We start from the raw sequence: 16,662 nt of genomic DNA, 5'->3' as shown, positions 1-16,662 counted from the left end.
GGCGGCGGCGGCTGAGTGACTGAGGGGAGACACCGCCAGGGGAGGGGGCAGGCAGGGGAGGGGGGGGTTAAAGCGTGTGTGTGTGTGAGTGCGCGGCGTGTGTTGTTGACGACGGTGTTTTTAACCCTTAGATGGTCTCTAGCGAGCCGTTGCTGCTGCCTGTGTCACTGGAGGGCGAGTTCTCCAATAGCATGAAGGAGATGATCGGCGGCTGCTGCGTGTGCTCCGACGAGAGGGGCTGGGCCGAGAACCCGCTTGTCTACTGCGACGGGCACGGCTGCAATGTCGCAGTGCATCAAGGTGAGTAGGCAGGTGAGTGCCAGCTCACCCGCTCGGGCCTCCAGCCTTGCCACTTCCTTTTGGATGCTCCCTGCCCTCTTCCCTTAGGCCTACTCCCACCCCCCCGCCCCCACCTTGGCCGTTTTTCTCCCCTTCTTCTTTCCCTCCCCCCTTCCAGCTCCTTCTTGTCACCCGTGAAGCCCGTTTCTCTCTTTATACAGCCACGTGCTTTCTGGTCTGACCTGTCCTGTCATCTTCTGCCCTTCCAGTCTGTCTGTCTTTTCCCTCATGTGAGACTTCCTGTATTATGACTTCCTATGTTATGGCTACGAGAAAGGAAGAACCCCCCCTTCCAGTTTTTTTTTCCTTCTTCCTCTTGCTGTGTCTGTGCTTTCCAGTCTGCCTTTGCACCCTGTTAACAAGCTCGGCTGCGGCAGTTCAAAGACTACCTAAAACTCCTTTTTTTTCTTCGCGGAACTTCTTACTAATCTCTCTTCTGGCGATTGTTGCTGTATCTCTGTCTTACTATGCTCGATCCCTGTTGTTCCTGCCTTTCCCAAGTTAAAAAAAAATATTTGAGGGGCAGTCAGTAGACTAGGAGGGTTTAGGACTGGAAGAGAGCTGTGTGTAGGAAAGACTTAGCTGTCATGTGATTTCTTCCTCTGCCTGCCTTTCCTTGAATGTCATTTGGCTGATGTTTCCTAGTAGATGAAGAGACTTCCTGTTGTGGTTCTGCAGGGGGAGGGTGCTAGTCGAACGGCTGGTGCTGGATTTGTTTGGATTAGTGGAGGCTGGTTGGTTGGTTTCCAGCTCAGCTCAGGAGCTGGCATGTTCCCTCTATGTGTGATTGTTTTGTTTCTGTCAGTGGCTTGACCCCTCTTGTGAGAGCAGAGGAGAGACTGGGTTCTGCTGCGTATATAGTAAGAAGGGAAGTTATGATGACACTTGCTTTATGGTAGCAGAAGTAAGGAATAAGATGGTAGTTTATCAGTTGCCAAGCAGTCATATGAACTCTGTGACTGGCCCTTTAACATCTTCTAGATGGTGGAAAAACTTGGAGGAGAGAGAAACTCCAAAATCCAGTTCATTAGTCTGAATGCCTAACCCAGGTGAAAATACTACTAATCTGTGTCTTATGCTTGGTCTTGAGTTGTGTTGAAGATAATATAGTAATTGTTTATTTCGGGTATATACTTCTCTGCAAACTGATAAGAAATAGTGAGAAATAGTAATAATTTAAAGAGATCTGCAAAGGAATTCACTTACTCATGTTAGTGTTGGAATGAATGCAGAAGGGAGCTGACAGGACCTGTGAAATTAGGTTTTGAGTCGGTTTTCTGTTGGCTTAGGAGCTGAGTAGTGTTAATCGGTAAGTTAACTCTGTTTTTGTGGAGTCTTAGGATCGTGAAAAAGAACACTAAAACATGAATACCTTTAGAAGTCATACCTGAACCAGCTATTACTCTTGTATTATCTTGGGCGTTTTCCTTTGCATCTAGAGCCTTGCTAATATTTTCAGTAAAAGAACTTGATCATAGCAGCAGTTGGAGCTGAAATAGTGGGAAGAACCATGTGTTTTGATTTACTGTACCACTGATGTTTTGGATTTGATGCATCATGTGAAGGTGGTAGGGGAAGCGTGTCTGCTCTTTTCGTAGTCTTTCTATAGTAAAAGTAGTAGCCCTCATGGTAGTAATAGTTTGTAGTCCTTATTTGAAGTTCAGACAGCAGTATTACCCGTGAGACTTTATTAACTGCATTTTTTTGTTATTATAATTATTATTAGTTCAGAGGAAACTGCTTTTCAAGTGTTAAGCTATTGGCAAGTTGTGGAGGACAAAAATCTCTTAATGTGTTTAAAGAAGCTTTGCATAGTAGTGGAAATATAAACCAAAGCAAGTCGTGGGACTCAATAAACAGTATCACAGTGTATCAGAGCACAAACACGTGGTGAGCTTTTTTAGGCCTTAGATGTTCTCTGTTACGTTTGCGGATAAAAACAGTACTTTACTTCAACTTTGGTCTTTGCCTGACTCATGTTGCTTTTGGATCTAGTTGCCAACCCTGTCTCTGAGTTGCATTCTGTAATTAGTTTCTTACTCTGCACTGTCTCTTGCTAATTTAAGTGTGTGATTGCACATTTAAAGTCTCTCAATTTCTAAAAGAGGAATTCAAAGTCTCCCTCATCTGTGGTTGATGTAGATGCAACAAAAACAAGATATTTTTTCTCATGTTAAAGAACTTTATTGTACAGTAGAAAGGGCTTATCAAGATAGTTTGATCTGTCAGTACTTGCATAATGTATTTGAAAATCTGACAATCTGACTACATGTGTGTATATAGTAGGAAACTTTTTCATTTACTTTCCTTTGTAGAAGGAAAGGTGTGTTATCCAGACATTTTTTATGCTGCTATTGCACTAGTGGTTTTATTTTTCTTCTTCAGGATAGCACAAAACCAATAATATTTTTCCATATACACTAGAAGATGCTAATTTAATCTCAGCTTTTATCTTAACTATTATTTTATCATATATCTATATATTTTTTTCTATAACCAGATTTTCTTATTAAAGTGACATACGATTGTGAGTTAGATACTAAAAATATGATGTCAGATTCAGGCTTACTTTTTTTTTTTTTGAGGAAAACGTTTGGCTTTTTGATTCTTTGTTATTAGTTGCTAAACCCATTCAGATATTAGAATGTACTTAGAGCACTTATGTTTCTGTATTTTCATTCCCTCAGCAGTTCTTAAAGTTAATTGACTTGTGCATTTCAAACATGAACAGTATTGCCAAATTACTAATATCTTTTTTTTTTTCCTGTGGAATTTCTTACCAAACTCCAGGGTTTTTTCTGTACTATAAAAATACAGATTACAGTCTTGTAGAGAAATCTGCATGTCTCAAAATCTTTCCTAAGGATTTTTTTTTTTTTTTAGCCTGGCTATAGTTGCAACAGATCCTAGCCCTAATGCTCAGTTTAGTTTGTATTTACAGCTCCATATGAAAATGATGAGTGTTTGTTATTGTGTTTTACCTGTTTTGCTGGTAAATAAATAGTGAAACAAATCATATGAAACATTGTTGCTCTTGAACAGTTATATTACTTTTCAACTATTTTTTTTTCATATGTAACAAATTTATTTAATGAATTTTGCATAAATTTTTAAGTGGAAACTTATTGTACTTCATTTCTAGTACCACTGTGATAGGATTCACATGCAATGTATAGATGTCAATTTGACTTACTAAAATGATGTGAGATCAATGAATACTAAGCTTTTTTATAACGTGTACTACTGTAATGCTGCTTGTGTTTGCTGAAATATTTTGTCTTGTTCAAAACAGCTTGCTATGGAATTGTTCAAGTACCCACTGGACCTTGGTTTTGCAGGAAGTGTGAATCTCAGGAAAGAGCAGCCCGAGTGGTATGTGCTTCATTTATTAAGTAATGCTAGTTATAATGCTTGTGTGGATAATATTTACCCAAGTATCCCAGTAATAATAGAAAATAGCTTAGCTTTCTGTCATAATTGCATCTAGATGCTATTCAGACTTTTTTTTTTTAATAGTAGAAACATGTAACTGTCTCTAAGTATTCTGACAATTTCTGCGGGGAATTAGGTGGTTTTTCCTCCTTCACTTCCCCCCCAAGGTGTTTCAAAGATTATTTTCTTCTTATCTGTGTTGTGGGTTTTGTGTAATTTTGTCAGTTTAATACTTACATAGTTAGGTACGGGGAGGAAGTAGAATCTGTGTCCAATTTTCTTTTACAGCAACTTTAGATTCCCAGTTGAAAGCTTAACCAATAAGTAGTGTTCTTAATTTTAATCTAATGCTTACTTGGAAAGTGATACTTCTAGTTGAGGAAACATTTTCTTTCTGTCTTTTTCTTTTTCTTATGGTAAATATTGGGGATTCAGATAATCTTTCAGAACAACAACAAACCCCAACACTTTTTTTTTTTTTCTTGATTATATGAGGGTTTATTTTTTTTTTTAAATCAGGCTTGTATGTTATTAGATCAAGCTGCATGATATCAGGCATTTTTAGAAAAAGATAATCACATATCTCACTATTTGGCACTTTTTAGTTTGTCTTCCAGCAAAAGGTAAAGTGGGAGCATTTAGGCTCTCGCTTAGAGTGAGGACTCAAACTCACTAGAACTAAGCTATTCATTTGCCTCTGAAAATGTTTTTTGTATAAAAATTGGAAGAGGAAGTGGTGCAGCATCTTAGGGCAATGTGTAAACTACTTCTGACTTTCATATCTAAAGGCAAATGAAGAGCCTGAGACCAAATTTTCAATTATTGTTGGTGACTGGCAGAGTGTTTACATGAGATATTTGCTGTACCTATTTCCTTTTCTAATATAAAGTACTGTAGGAATGATAGGATGACTTAAAGTTGCATGAATTTTTGGCACAGAATGGAAGAATCTTGTTCCTCTACTTTTTCTCCAACTTGCCTCTAATGTTTTAATGCTCTAGTAACCTAGAATTTGTTGGTGGGCAAAGCAGGCCAGTTGGTGGGAGCAAGAATGCGTTGATTTCTATGTGCTCTCCTAACATTTGTCAACAGAAAATCAAAACTGCCACCCTTTCTAAAGAAAGGCTGTTTCTTTTCTTGGGAATACCATCAGCAATGTAAAGTTTTAAGAGCAGTGTTTTTTAAATGTTGCTGAGTTTGATGTATACAGGTTGACAGCAAAGTTAAAAATATAGAGGGGGGGAATGAGAGATGGTGGCTAGAAGGAGGACTTTTCTTGTGCATGATAGGGAATTCTCATCAGGATTTAGAATATAGTTATTCCTGGCTTCTCCTGACACAAGGAATGAAGAACAACTGTACTGAGTTCTAAAATGAACAATGTCTGGTCGCGTTCCAATAACTTCTTGAATTTACCAAAGAGAATAGCTTTGATAGGTGTTATGCTGCTTTTCTTTGCTGTTTGAAATGAAGAAGGAATAGTGATGAAATTAACTGAATTCTTTGCCTGGTGTGTTCTATTCTTGTTTCCGCCTAATGGAGTCTCTTTATAATACAGTTCAACAAGTTGGTTACTGATCTTGTTTCAGGGAAAAAACCCAACTTCCTATTTGTAACAGTATGGGTATAAATGGTTCTCAAGTGAAACTGCTTGTGTGTGAGGTGGGACAGATTGGCAACAGTTGAAGTTAGAACAGCTACTTGTTATGTTAGGGAGTTAGAAACATGGTGTCCGTCTCTGAGGTGTCTGGGAGAAGCCCTTAAAATTCACAACCTAAACTGAAGCTCTGACTTCAATATGAAAACTGGAACTTTATTGTAACAGGTTTATCAGACTCAGAAGTTGTAACATGCTTACTTGTAAAAGCAACCCTTCTTATCATTGCTGTAGCAGACTGAAGCTCAGTTTTTCTGTTGGTCTTTTTGTCTAGAGACAAATTAAATTAACTACTACATTCAGCATGCTTCTACTTACTTATTTTTAATCTTTAAAACGACCCAAGTCTTGCACTGAAAGCATATTTTAACCTGCGGATGCTGGCTGCATTGTGTGTTTTTTGGGGGCTCTAGTTGCCAGTTGGGGTGAAACCATGACAAGGGTGTGTTGGTGGTTGGTTGGTTTTTTTGGTTTTTTGTTTGTTTGTTTGTTTGTTTTGTTTTGTTTTTTAAGCTGCTGTTACTGGGCAAATAAATCCATTCTGGTAAGAGACAAGGGTTAATTGCTTGTACTGCAGTTACTCTTGCTTTAACAACTGAAAGAAATAGACTGACTCGGGAGCATGTAACTGAAGTAGGTGGGTCACCAGAGAACTTCGCCTAACAGCAGGTTAGAGTGGTTGGCTTCCCGTGTACTTTCAGCTATTATACACCGATGTTTGCTGGGTTCTCTTTTTTAGAGTGTGCTGCTGCTAAGCTGGTACATATTGCTTGTCAGTGAAAGCATTGGCTGACTATTTTTCTATTTTTTCAGCCATACAAGCCTCCTGGCTGGTTGACTTGTGTGGTTTTAGTAGTGATGTGGTAGCCAGTGTCTTGGTTTTCGAATGGTCAACTACTCATTGGAAAGCACCAGTTCTGTACCTGGCAAGTCATACTGATTCTTTACTCTCGTAGAGTCATATTTGTGTGCATGAGAGAAACTGTGATCTTTGTAAACCTGAACTGTTTGGATAATGGCCACAATGAGGTGTCTGGTAATTATTTGACTTACCTTATAATCACGGATATGTAGTACATAATAAATAGAAAGCTGTAATCCCAGTATACACTTCTTACAATCACTGTGTAAGTTTTTAACTATTACTTGAAAAGTCTTAGTTTTACTTAAATTAGCTAATTTGTCTTAGCTGACCCATGGTGAGCTTGGAATGTGAATCTCTCACAATGGGTGGCAACTGCTCCCAGCTTTGCCTGTGTCAGCAGAGCGGTTATTGCCCAGCGAAGGGGGCCCTTTTGAGGTCTTCAGGTATACCTGAACTTCTGAATCAAAAAGCAGGGCAGATGCATGTGGATGTAGGAAAAAGTAATATTGGGGTCTGTGTGAGGATGTATGCATATGGAGTAGTACGTAAGGGACTTTGGGTCTTGGTTTGGGGAATTGGATGGTATCCAGGGACTGATAGTACTGGTATCCAAAGAGAGACTAGAGAAGCTAAGTTTAGGAGTCTTTGAACAGTTGTGCTACAAGACTTTTTTCCCCTATCATGTTATTAAATGTCAAACATCTTTCTTGATGATCTTATTTTAAGTATGATTTAATTATAGTATATAGTGGAGTATTAAAAGATGTGTTTATGATTTACTACAAGCTACTGTACTATTCGTGCTTGTCACGAAGGAGCTGGAGTAATCCATGTAACAGAGATACCAGGCAGTGCAGAGGGATCCAACATTTGTACAAACAGCCTGGTCAGGCTTATTAGCTACGTGTAGGTGCTGGTCCTTGTGAATCCAGCTCAGTGCAGAGAGACTGGGAGATCTCCGTTCTGAACCTCTGTGTTATGAATTCCAGGAAGTTTTACTACCTCAAGCACAGATCAGATTGTAGATGTGAAGTCAGATTGTTTACAGTGTCGCAAGTGAATTAATATGCTGTTGATCTGTTTCACTTGAATATGTCTATTATAAGCCTGTCACTATGTCTGGAAGAATCAGTTTGGACTTTGTACAAATTACTTTAACGTCGTAAAGGTGGTGTTTTTTCAACTTGGCATTTCTCTGTTAGTTTTTTTTTTTTTGATGGGGTGGCTTATGAGGTTGAATGTGGTCCTGACAGAGAACTGAGTCGGCACATTTGTGCGACAATACAGCTGGTCTAATGAGCCACCTGGATTTTAGTCCTGTGGAATGTGTTGAGGGGGCTGCGACTCCCTGTAGAGCTAGCCACATAAGATTTGGGATAGCTGAGATCCAGATGAATACTGAATCCAGTGTAAGTGCACGTGTTTCTTGGAACACTGTGCGGAGACCAGAAGACTGTCAGTGCGGAGTCAGTTTAGATCATACAGTGTGTATAACTTCAGGATTCAGAGCTGTAGAGATGCAGCTATACTGTTTACCTCCAAATCCAGTTCAGGTACGTTGTGCTGTCATAGTGATAGGTTCCTGTTGGTAATCCTGCCAGACCTGAGCTGTTCCTGCATCTGTTGCGCAGATGATCCACTGTCTGAACACTTGAATTTTTTTTTTTTTAATTCTTTAATATAACAATGGCTGTAGCTCTCTCCAGTTCCCTTTTTTTTTTAAAAAATAAAAATCTTTCATCATATGCATCTGCAAGTTTGTTATTGTAGAGTTGCTCGTAAGAGTTGTATGATGTATCCGCAGTTTAACACCCCACCCCCAGCATTTATGTGGTATAAAATAACCATAGTTGGAGTATTACTTGCTTTTTTCCTCAGCAGAAGGAGGCAAAGGAGGAGGAAATAGGAATGTAGGCTTTCAATATGCAGATAGGTTTGTGATCAGAGCTCTGACTGCTCTGGCTCAACAGGCTGCCTCCAAGGGAATGGGATCTCTGTGCCTGTGCTTAGGGTCAGTTTTGGTGTGGTTATGACACCTGTATCTGTAAGCTAGAATGCACACTGATAAATATGGTCACAACAAAGGTGAACTAAATTTTAGAAGAAGAGTTCTTGCTGTTTTCTTTTTTTTTCTTCAGTTTAAAATACTGGCCACCAAATCATTCAGGACTGGTATCCTATGCATTCTCTTTGAAGATAACTCTTGAAATAATTATTAAAGAAATTTTGAAATGAATGTTTTTTCGATGTGCATCCATAATTTTCCTTAAAGTACTAATATTCTGATATAAAATGTCCAACTACTTTAAGAATACTATATCAAGTAGTTGAAAAATTGCTTTAGTTTTGAGCACGTAGCAGAAATTGACACGCACTTTTGTTATTTCTATGACTTATGCAGCAGTAGAATAGTAACCTTCTAAATAAGAGAAGGAAAAGTGACTGTAAAATACAAATTGCTAGTAGATTTTTTTTTAAATAAATATGCAAAACTGGTACTTATTAACAATATTCTTCTGCTTCCCCCTTTCCACAAAATACCCCAAACCAAGAACACGGTCTGGTCTTTTATGAATGGCTGTGCAGTCTGGAAGGCAGTGAATGTGTGTAGCTGGATAACTGAAATAGAGAGTCTGACTAAAGATACTTAGGCACAGCAAGTTGTATTGGGTTTGTATGACAAAGTTTTGGTAGTGGGGGGGCTACAGGGGTGACTTCTGCTTGAAGCTGCTAGAAGCTTCTGCTGTGTCCAATAGAGCCAATGCCAGCCGGCTCCAAGACGGACCTGTGTCTCGCCAAGGCCAAGCAAGTCAGTGATAGTCAGAGCGCCTCTGGGATAACATATTAAGACAGAAAGGGGAAAAAATCCAACTGTGCAATTGCAGCCAAAAGAGAGGAGTGAGAGTATGTGAGAACAACAGCGCTGCAGAAGCCAAGGTCAGTGAAGAAGGAGGGGGAGGAGGTGCTCCAGGTGCCAGAGCAGATTCCCCCGCATCCTGTAGTGCAGACCATGGTGAGGCAGGCTGTCTCCCTGCAGCCCATGGAAGTTAATGGTGGAGCAGATATCCACCTGCAGCCTGTGGTGGACCCCCCGCCAGAGCAGGTGGATGCCTGAAGGAGGCTGTGACCCTGTGGGAAGCCTGTGCTGGAGCAAGCTCCTGGCAGGACCCGTGGCCCTGTGGAGAGAGGAGCCCACACTGGAGCAAGTTTGCTGGCAGGACTTGTGACCTTGTGGGGGACCCTCACTGGAGCAGTGTGTTCCTGAAGGACTGCACCCTGTGGAAGGAACCTATGCTGGAACATTTGTGAAGAACTGCAGCCTGTGGCGAAGTTGCTGGAGGACTGTCTCCCGTGGCAGGGATCCCATGATGGAGCAGGGGAAGAGTGTGAGGAGTCTTCCCCCTGAGGAGGAAGGAGCAGCAGAGACAACGTGTCATGAACTGGCTGCAGCCCCCATCCCCTGTCCCCCTGCACTGCTGGAAAGGGAGGAGGTAGAGAAATCATGACTAAAGTTAAGCCTGGGAAGAAGGGAGGGGTGGGAGGAAAGGTGTTTTAAAATTTAGTTTTTATTTTCTCATTATCCTACTCTTGATTTGATTGCTAATAAATTAAATTAATTTTCCCCAAGTTGAGTCTGTTTTGCCTGTGATGGTAATTGCTAAATGATCTCTCCTTATCTCAACCTATGAGTCTTTTTGTTATATTTTCTCTCCCTTGTCTGGCTGAGGATGGGGAGTGATAGAGCAGCTTTGGGGGGCACCTGGAGTCCAGCCAGCATCAACTGACCACAGTCCTTTTTGGTGCCCAACAGGCACCATTAGGAATTTGAGATAAGGATAGTAATTGTGACAGGTAACGGGCAAAACCTGGACTGAACAGAGAGTTGTTCTAATTGTGATGAAGGCGAAACTTTGTCTTTTGTTCTGAAATGCTGTTGATTGAGTGGTGTGTGTTTCTTGTACGTTACATAGATGGGCGGGTGGTGTTTGTTTTGCATTTCATGAGTAGGAGAAAGTATTTTTTCTTGTTCAGATTTTCTTGTGTACACAGTGATTCAGTGATTACAGACGCATAACTTACTGCACTGCACCTCAGAAGCCTTGTTTAGGATTGCATAGTGTCTGCTTATTAAGATTAGGAGTACAAATGGCAGAAGGTGTGGCAGAAGTGCAGTATAGTTTCTGTGCCTCTTCCACTCCAACTGGTGAAGTCAACCTTGTGCGCTGTATTGTGTGCTGTGCTTATCAAAGTGGGAGTTTTAATGCTATTTCTGGTTGTGTTGCTTTTGTGCTTTTTTTTGTGTGTGTGTATGCTGCATTTTTCCCTGCTTTTTTTTTTCCCATACTTGCTGCTTGGTTTCTAAATACACAGCTGAAGTTCATAACTTTATTTGAAGCACTTCATTACAGCTGGAAAGGTCTGCTGTGTTTTTTTTTTTCCAACTTTGATTAGCAGTAGTTTGCTTAAATGTACACCTTGTTTCTGCAGTAATTTTTAATTACTTTATGCTAAATATGGATACATAGAGTATTCAGGCTTTAAATCTTAGTGTTCTGTCACTCAAGTACTACTTGATTGAAAAATTTTTTAACATGAGTTTCAATATAACAGGTACTCTAGTAAATGCTCTAAAGGTTCTGTGGCAAAATTGCTAACCAAAGTGAGACTAGAACAGAACATTTTCCTTTACAGAGATTGCATAATTCTTATGCAAATGTGTTTTCTGTCTGTTTCATTGCTAGACTGTTAAATTACTGGCAGAAGAAGTCTCTAAAGTGAGCAAGGAGCTCCTCAACTGCAAGGAGCCTTATTTAAAATGTATGCTAGCATTTTATACCTAGGAATTTTTAGGGTACAGCTGTGGTGTGTTGTATGAGGACATGGAAGTGAACCATCGTATGCTGTGTTTTCTTCAACTAGATTGAATTGGGTCAGTAGCGTATTTTCAGTCTGATAACAAAAGCTTGGGTATTTAGTTGGAAACCCAGCCAATCATGACAGGTATTTTTCATAGCCTTCTGATGCTTTCCATTAAAGACCAATGTGTGAATCTTAAACTTTGTGTACGTTTATAGTTTGGATTCCTGCAACATCTACCAGGGATTACTTGTCTTAAATATGTAGTGGGAGATTTATGGCTTTGGACTTGGGAATTTGGAGTAGCCAGATCTTGATACATGCTGTGTATCATCAGTACGTTACGTTGTACTGTACACTGTCTCTCTTCTAGTAACCTTACATGTATTGAGTAAAAGTATGATTAAATGTCACCTGTAGTATGTACTGACTGGATGGTCTTGGAAGAATGCTCATTTGCATGTTGAGTGCCTCTAATCTTCTTGTCATAGTCTGTAAATTTATTATCTGTAGTAGATGTTTTTGACAGAACTAACTGAATCTGCATATATTTTTATCTGATGCCTTGATAAAGAGAACTAGGTCGAGTCTCATTAATTTATCCAGGTATAAAACCCAAAATGCTTCAGGTAGTCAGTCTGTTTTTTCTTTTACCTGTCAATTGTCTGCTTTAAAGAAAAGTTCTCTCCTCCTGGGACAGATGACTGAATAGAGATGGGGCAGAGATTTGGCAAATTTGTCAGCATCAAGAAATGATTATTTGAAGATGGAGATGACTTAATTTCTTAAGTTGTCAAGTTGCAGAACATAGCACTTTGGAAGAGAAGTGCTGACAGTATGCGTTCGTTTGCTCTATTAGTGGTGTCAGCCAGTTGGGGATTCTTGAATGTGGCAGAAGATCATTTGATTCCTCTTGGTTCTTCATTGCGGCTTATAAATGCTGGAGTCTGGTGTGAATCATAGATTGGAAACACTGGAATTTCAGTTTGCTTCTCTTCAGATACCTTGGTTGAAAAAATCTGTAATTAGCTACTTGCTGACTTCTGCTTCAAATAGTTGCAAGCTATCATTCATAGAGCCATTTAGATCAAAATAGTCAAGGTGGGTATTGTGTGGGTTTATAAGTAAGGTCTTAAAATACTGCAGGTTGAGACTGTTGCTAAGGTATATTGCTATCCAGCTGTAGTTTGGAAACTGATAAATAAGAAAATGTGGATTTTGTTTAGTAGATAGCAGTCTCTTCATTGCCTGGGCCATGTATTCCTATAGGAGCCTTTGGAAAATTGATGATGCAATTCATCCTTTTTGCTGTACTGAACAAGTGAAAAATGAAGTTTTGACACTGGCAAGTATTATAAAGCATGGGTGTAAAAACAAACAAACCCAAACCAACCAAACAAACTAGAAGTAAACTCTCAACAGGGAATTATTGACGTTCCTAATTGGTTTTAAGGAAAAAACCACCAAAGAAAAGTTTAGAAAGTTTAGTAAAATATCAGATTTGATAAGAATAGACAGCAGGAAAAAAACACCAAAGAAAAGTTTAGAAAGTTTAGTAAAATATCAGAGTAAAAGGATTTGATAAGAATAGACAGTGTTAAGTTTGGTGTGAGTAGAGGTTCAGTGATTCTGGTAGCATCTGGGAATGCTTGTGAGTTTTATTGAACTTTCTGGAGGCATCAAGGGCTGAGAGGATGATCTTTTCTCGTTAGTCTTTGTATGTGGGTAGTGTAGGTTTTGCTTCATAGAAGATAGTTTGAAGGGGCGAACAGAAAAATGAGATGTCACTGGATTCTGAGGGCTGGGGTAAGTCATTGCCAGCAGATGTGTAGACATGGTCAGTCTGGAACGCATCCTGTTGCTGTGTCTGTTTTTGTACTAACTGCCTGTGAATTCTCGTCTATTGATAGAATTTATACCAAGATTTAAATTTCCAGTCTACTGGTTTGTACTACTCTGCAAGGTTAGACAACCAGAAGAAGAAAAACTCACAGATGTTTACAAAAACAGGTTTTTCTGTTAAGTTTGGTGTGAGTAGAGGTTCAGTGATTCTGGTAGCATCTGGGAATGCTTGTGAGTTTTATTGAACTTTCTGGAGGCATCAAGGGCTGAGAGGATGATCTTTTCTCGTTAGTCTTTGTATGTGGGTAGTGTAGGTTTTGCTTCATAGAAGATAGTTTGAAGGGGCGAACAGAAAAATGAGATGTCACTGGATTCTGAGGGCTGGGGTAAGTCATTGCCAGCAGATGTGTAGACATGGTCAGTCTGGAACGCATCCTGTTGCTGTGTCTGTTTTTGTACTAACTGCCTGTGAATTCTCGTCTATTGATAGAATTTATACCAAGATTTAAATTTCCAGTCTACTGGTTTGTACTACTCTGCAAGGTTAGACAACCAGAAGAAGAAAAACTCACAGATGTTTACAAAAACAGGTTTTTCTGTAGGCTCTAAGGCATTTGTTCTTAGAATCATAGAATTGTCTAGGTTGGAAGGGACCTTTAAGGTCATCTAGTCCAACCATCAACCTAACTCTGATAAAAAAAATAAACAAATAAAACCCATCACTAAAACATGTCACTAAACACTAAAATTCTTCCGCAGATACCCTCTGATTAGCTGAATTTGAGTTAGGTTTTCTGTTAAGTACAATCTAGTTGTCTCTGGTGTAATTAGTACACTTTTATGTAAGTATCTTTAGAATATGACTTCTCTTTATAGAGGGAGCTATGTTTATTTGGACATAAAACAAACTAATCACTAAACTGACCTAAATTTTTTCCAGGTTTGTTAGGGGGAAACAGTGTTTTTCTTACTTTCACTGTTTTCATTCCAGTGTATCTGTATTATTTTTTAAACTTTTTTTTTCTCCTATCAAAGAAATGGGCCAAAGCACTAGGGGAAAGAGACATAGAAAGAAAACTATAAAAAGAAGATAAGAAAAATGTAAAACTCCTTCCACTGGACAAGATGGAATACTAATTTCACACCCTTTGGGGAGAAGGAAAATAAGTAGCAAAAACCTTAAGCATAGAAGATAATTTTTCATCAGAAAAGAGAATAAAGAATTTCAACTAGTTATGTATAGGTAGGATGACGTATATGCAGTGTTGGCATAACTGGAACTCTAGGCATAATTTGGAATCAACTTTGTATCCAGAGCTGTTTTCTAGATATTCCATTTTTTTCCCCCCGAAGTTTTACACTTTTTACAAATATGGGTATGTGTCTGCCAGCATTACATTGTTTTACATAACTGCAATAACTACCTGTGTGGATGACTTTATCCTTCTAAACTGGCTTTTTAACTCATATAAAGGTACTTCATATTATCTAAAGCAACAGTGTATAAGACTATCTAGCATATTCAAAGTCTATAGGATTGGGAAAGATCATCTTAGGTATAATAAAGAGTATTAGGGATTACTTTTATATGTTTCCTTCTGCTAACACCCAAGGGTGAGACAAAATGGGATGGAATATTGGTGAAGGTAGGTGAAGCTGTACCACAGAACTTGGTACACCACGACCTGGATGCAATCAGCGGTGCTACACGCTCCCTTGGTGACTGAGGAATGGGAGACAAGGTTGCTGAGAGCATCGGGGGCTGCCAGTTGGAAAGTCACTGATTAGAAACTACCCTTCTGATCAGCTGCCTTCTTTACCTTTGTAAATCTTCCAAGGTGCTTTGGGAGAGCGTGTTGAGTTAGTGCGTTTTGGTATAGACAGAAATACCCAGTAGCATGACATGCTGTAAAATAGATGTATTTGGAAGTAAATTCAGAAGTAAAGCAGTAAAATGACTCCTCCTTGACAACTGACTCCTCCTATGTTAATTTTAAGAAAGTAACAAGAATTTCATGGAGTCTGTGCAGGGTTTGTTTTCACTAAAATGTGAACAAAAACTCGCAACAAAACCAGATGGATTTAACCACTTTGCTGTTTAATGAATAACAGGAGCAGCAGAATAAAATGTTTTGTAATGTCAGATTTTGACTGTTGTTGATTAGAGGATTCAAAGAGATTGAGTGTCAGGTTTCAAGAACTGATGCTGATTTTGTGTAACTTGCTGTTTTGTTAATTGTAACTTTAACAAAGTTACAAGTTATTAAAGTTGTACAAGTAAAAAGTAAATTTGTAAAAGTTGTGAAGTAAAATTGCAATACAAGAGTCTCTTAAGTTGTTCTTTTCAGTTAAATACTGTTCGCTGTTGTCAAGGAATGTGAAACAGTAATTCTGTAATCAAAGTGTACCTTGGATAAAAAAAACTGTTCTGGAAGCACAGGTGTCATGCTGGATATGGTATAGCTTGGGAGGGAAAATAAGCTTGTAAATTAAACAGTTTGTGTGTATGGCTGATGCCTGTTAAAACCGCAAACTTGCAATATATGAATGTCAGGGAAACATAAGAACAAATTTATCCTAATAAATATGTTTGGGTCTGGGCCCAAGAAATATATCTATATTGCTACTGAAATTAAATTAGTCTGTTTCATGTGTGGTGTGTGATTTTTTTGTTTTGGTTTGTTTTCTTTTTTTGGGGTGGGATGCTGGGTGGGTGGGTGTGGTGGTGGTCTGGTGTATGTGTGATGTGGTGGTGTTTGGTTTTTCTTTTTAAAAATCCCTTTGGAATTCCATACTCACTTAAAGCAAACAGAGATGATGCCACCTCCTGAACATAGTGGCTGTATCCTTGCCCTGCTCCCCATCTGTGTTCCTGTTACTTTTTTCATCTGGCATTCGTATGGCCTTATGGAAAGATGGCTCAAAGAAGTGATGTGGCTAAAAAAAAAAAAAAAAAAATCCTTTCAGGAAATCCAGAGAGATCAGTTCCATCCGGAGCTTTTCCTCCTCCTGAGATAATTGCTAAAAGCTCATGAAATGCTTAATTTGAGACCCTTGAAGCGCAAGTGAATTTTCTAAGAATTGTTTTGAGGAAATGGGAAAAAAAAAAAAAAAAAAAAAGGCATTTTATTTTTAGCTTGCTGATTAGGTTTTCCATGTAGTCAAATGAATGCTCTTTCCAGTGCAAGAGAGACAGTAGAGAGTACACAGCGGGGGATGGCCAGTGATCTTCTTTTGGCAGCAGCGTGCAATTAAGTTAGTTTAAAGTGAACCTGAAGTAAATTCAGCTGGAACTGCAGCCTGATTTCTCGGCTAACTTTTAGGAACTGTGGTCTATTTAATCTGCTGTAGATCTTCTTGCGTTATTTAGGTTAACAGGTCATATTGAGACACACAGTTTATTGCTTCATTGCAATGCTGGGAATTCAGTCCTGCAAGACTTTACTTGGTTGACAGTCATTATTCAGGCGAATGGTTCCATTGGCCTACGTTGGACCAGACTTCCGTAAATTACTTGCACAAGAATTCTTTAACCTTTGTTTTCTTATAACAAGAGACAGCATATAATGGATGTGTGTAGATGATGCTTTATGAAACTTGCTCCAAATTTACAGAACCCTGAGGGAAGAACAATGCTATATTCCTACTATTCTTTTTTTATTATTATTTT

At 39.1% G+C, this 16,662-nt stretch overlaps 1 protein-coding gene across 2 annotated transcripts in view; it reads left to right on the top strand.

The window, feature by feature from the left end:
• The first annotated feature begins 56 nt into the window (after positions 1-56).
• Positions 57-16,662, top strand: part of MLLT10 (myeloid/lymphoid or mixed-lineage leukemia; translocated to, 10) — a 146,859-nt gene continuing 130,253 nt past the window's right edge. Inside the window, exons 1-2 of one of the 2 annotated variants that reach the window (XM_014946217.1) lie at positions 57-300; positions 3,632-3,711. In XM_014946217.1, the coding sequence (XP_014801703.1) occupies positions 132-300; positions 3,632-3,711 (249 nt within the window). In that variant the 5' untranslated portion in view covers positions 57-131. The remainder of the gene's footprint in view (positions 301-3,631; positions 3,712-16,662) is intronic. The other variant, XM_014946224.1, reaches the window with a different exon arrangement.

Source organism: Calidris pugnax, unplaced genomic scaffold (genome assembly GCF_001431845.1).
Source record: "Calidris pugnax isolate Ruff unplaced genomic scaffold, ASM143184v1 scaffold19, whole genome shotgun sequence".
Taxonomy (NCBI): domain Eukaryota; kingdom Metazoa; phylum Chordata; class Aves; order Charadriiformes; family Scolopacidae; genus Calidris; species Calidris pugnax.
This window is presented reverse-complemented; position numbering and strand designations above follow the sequence as displayed.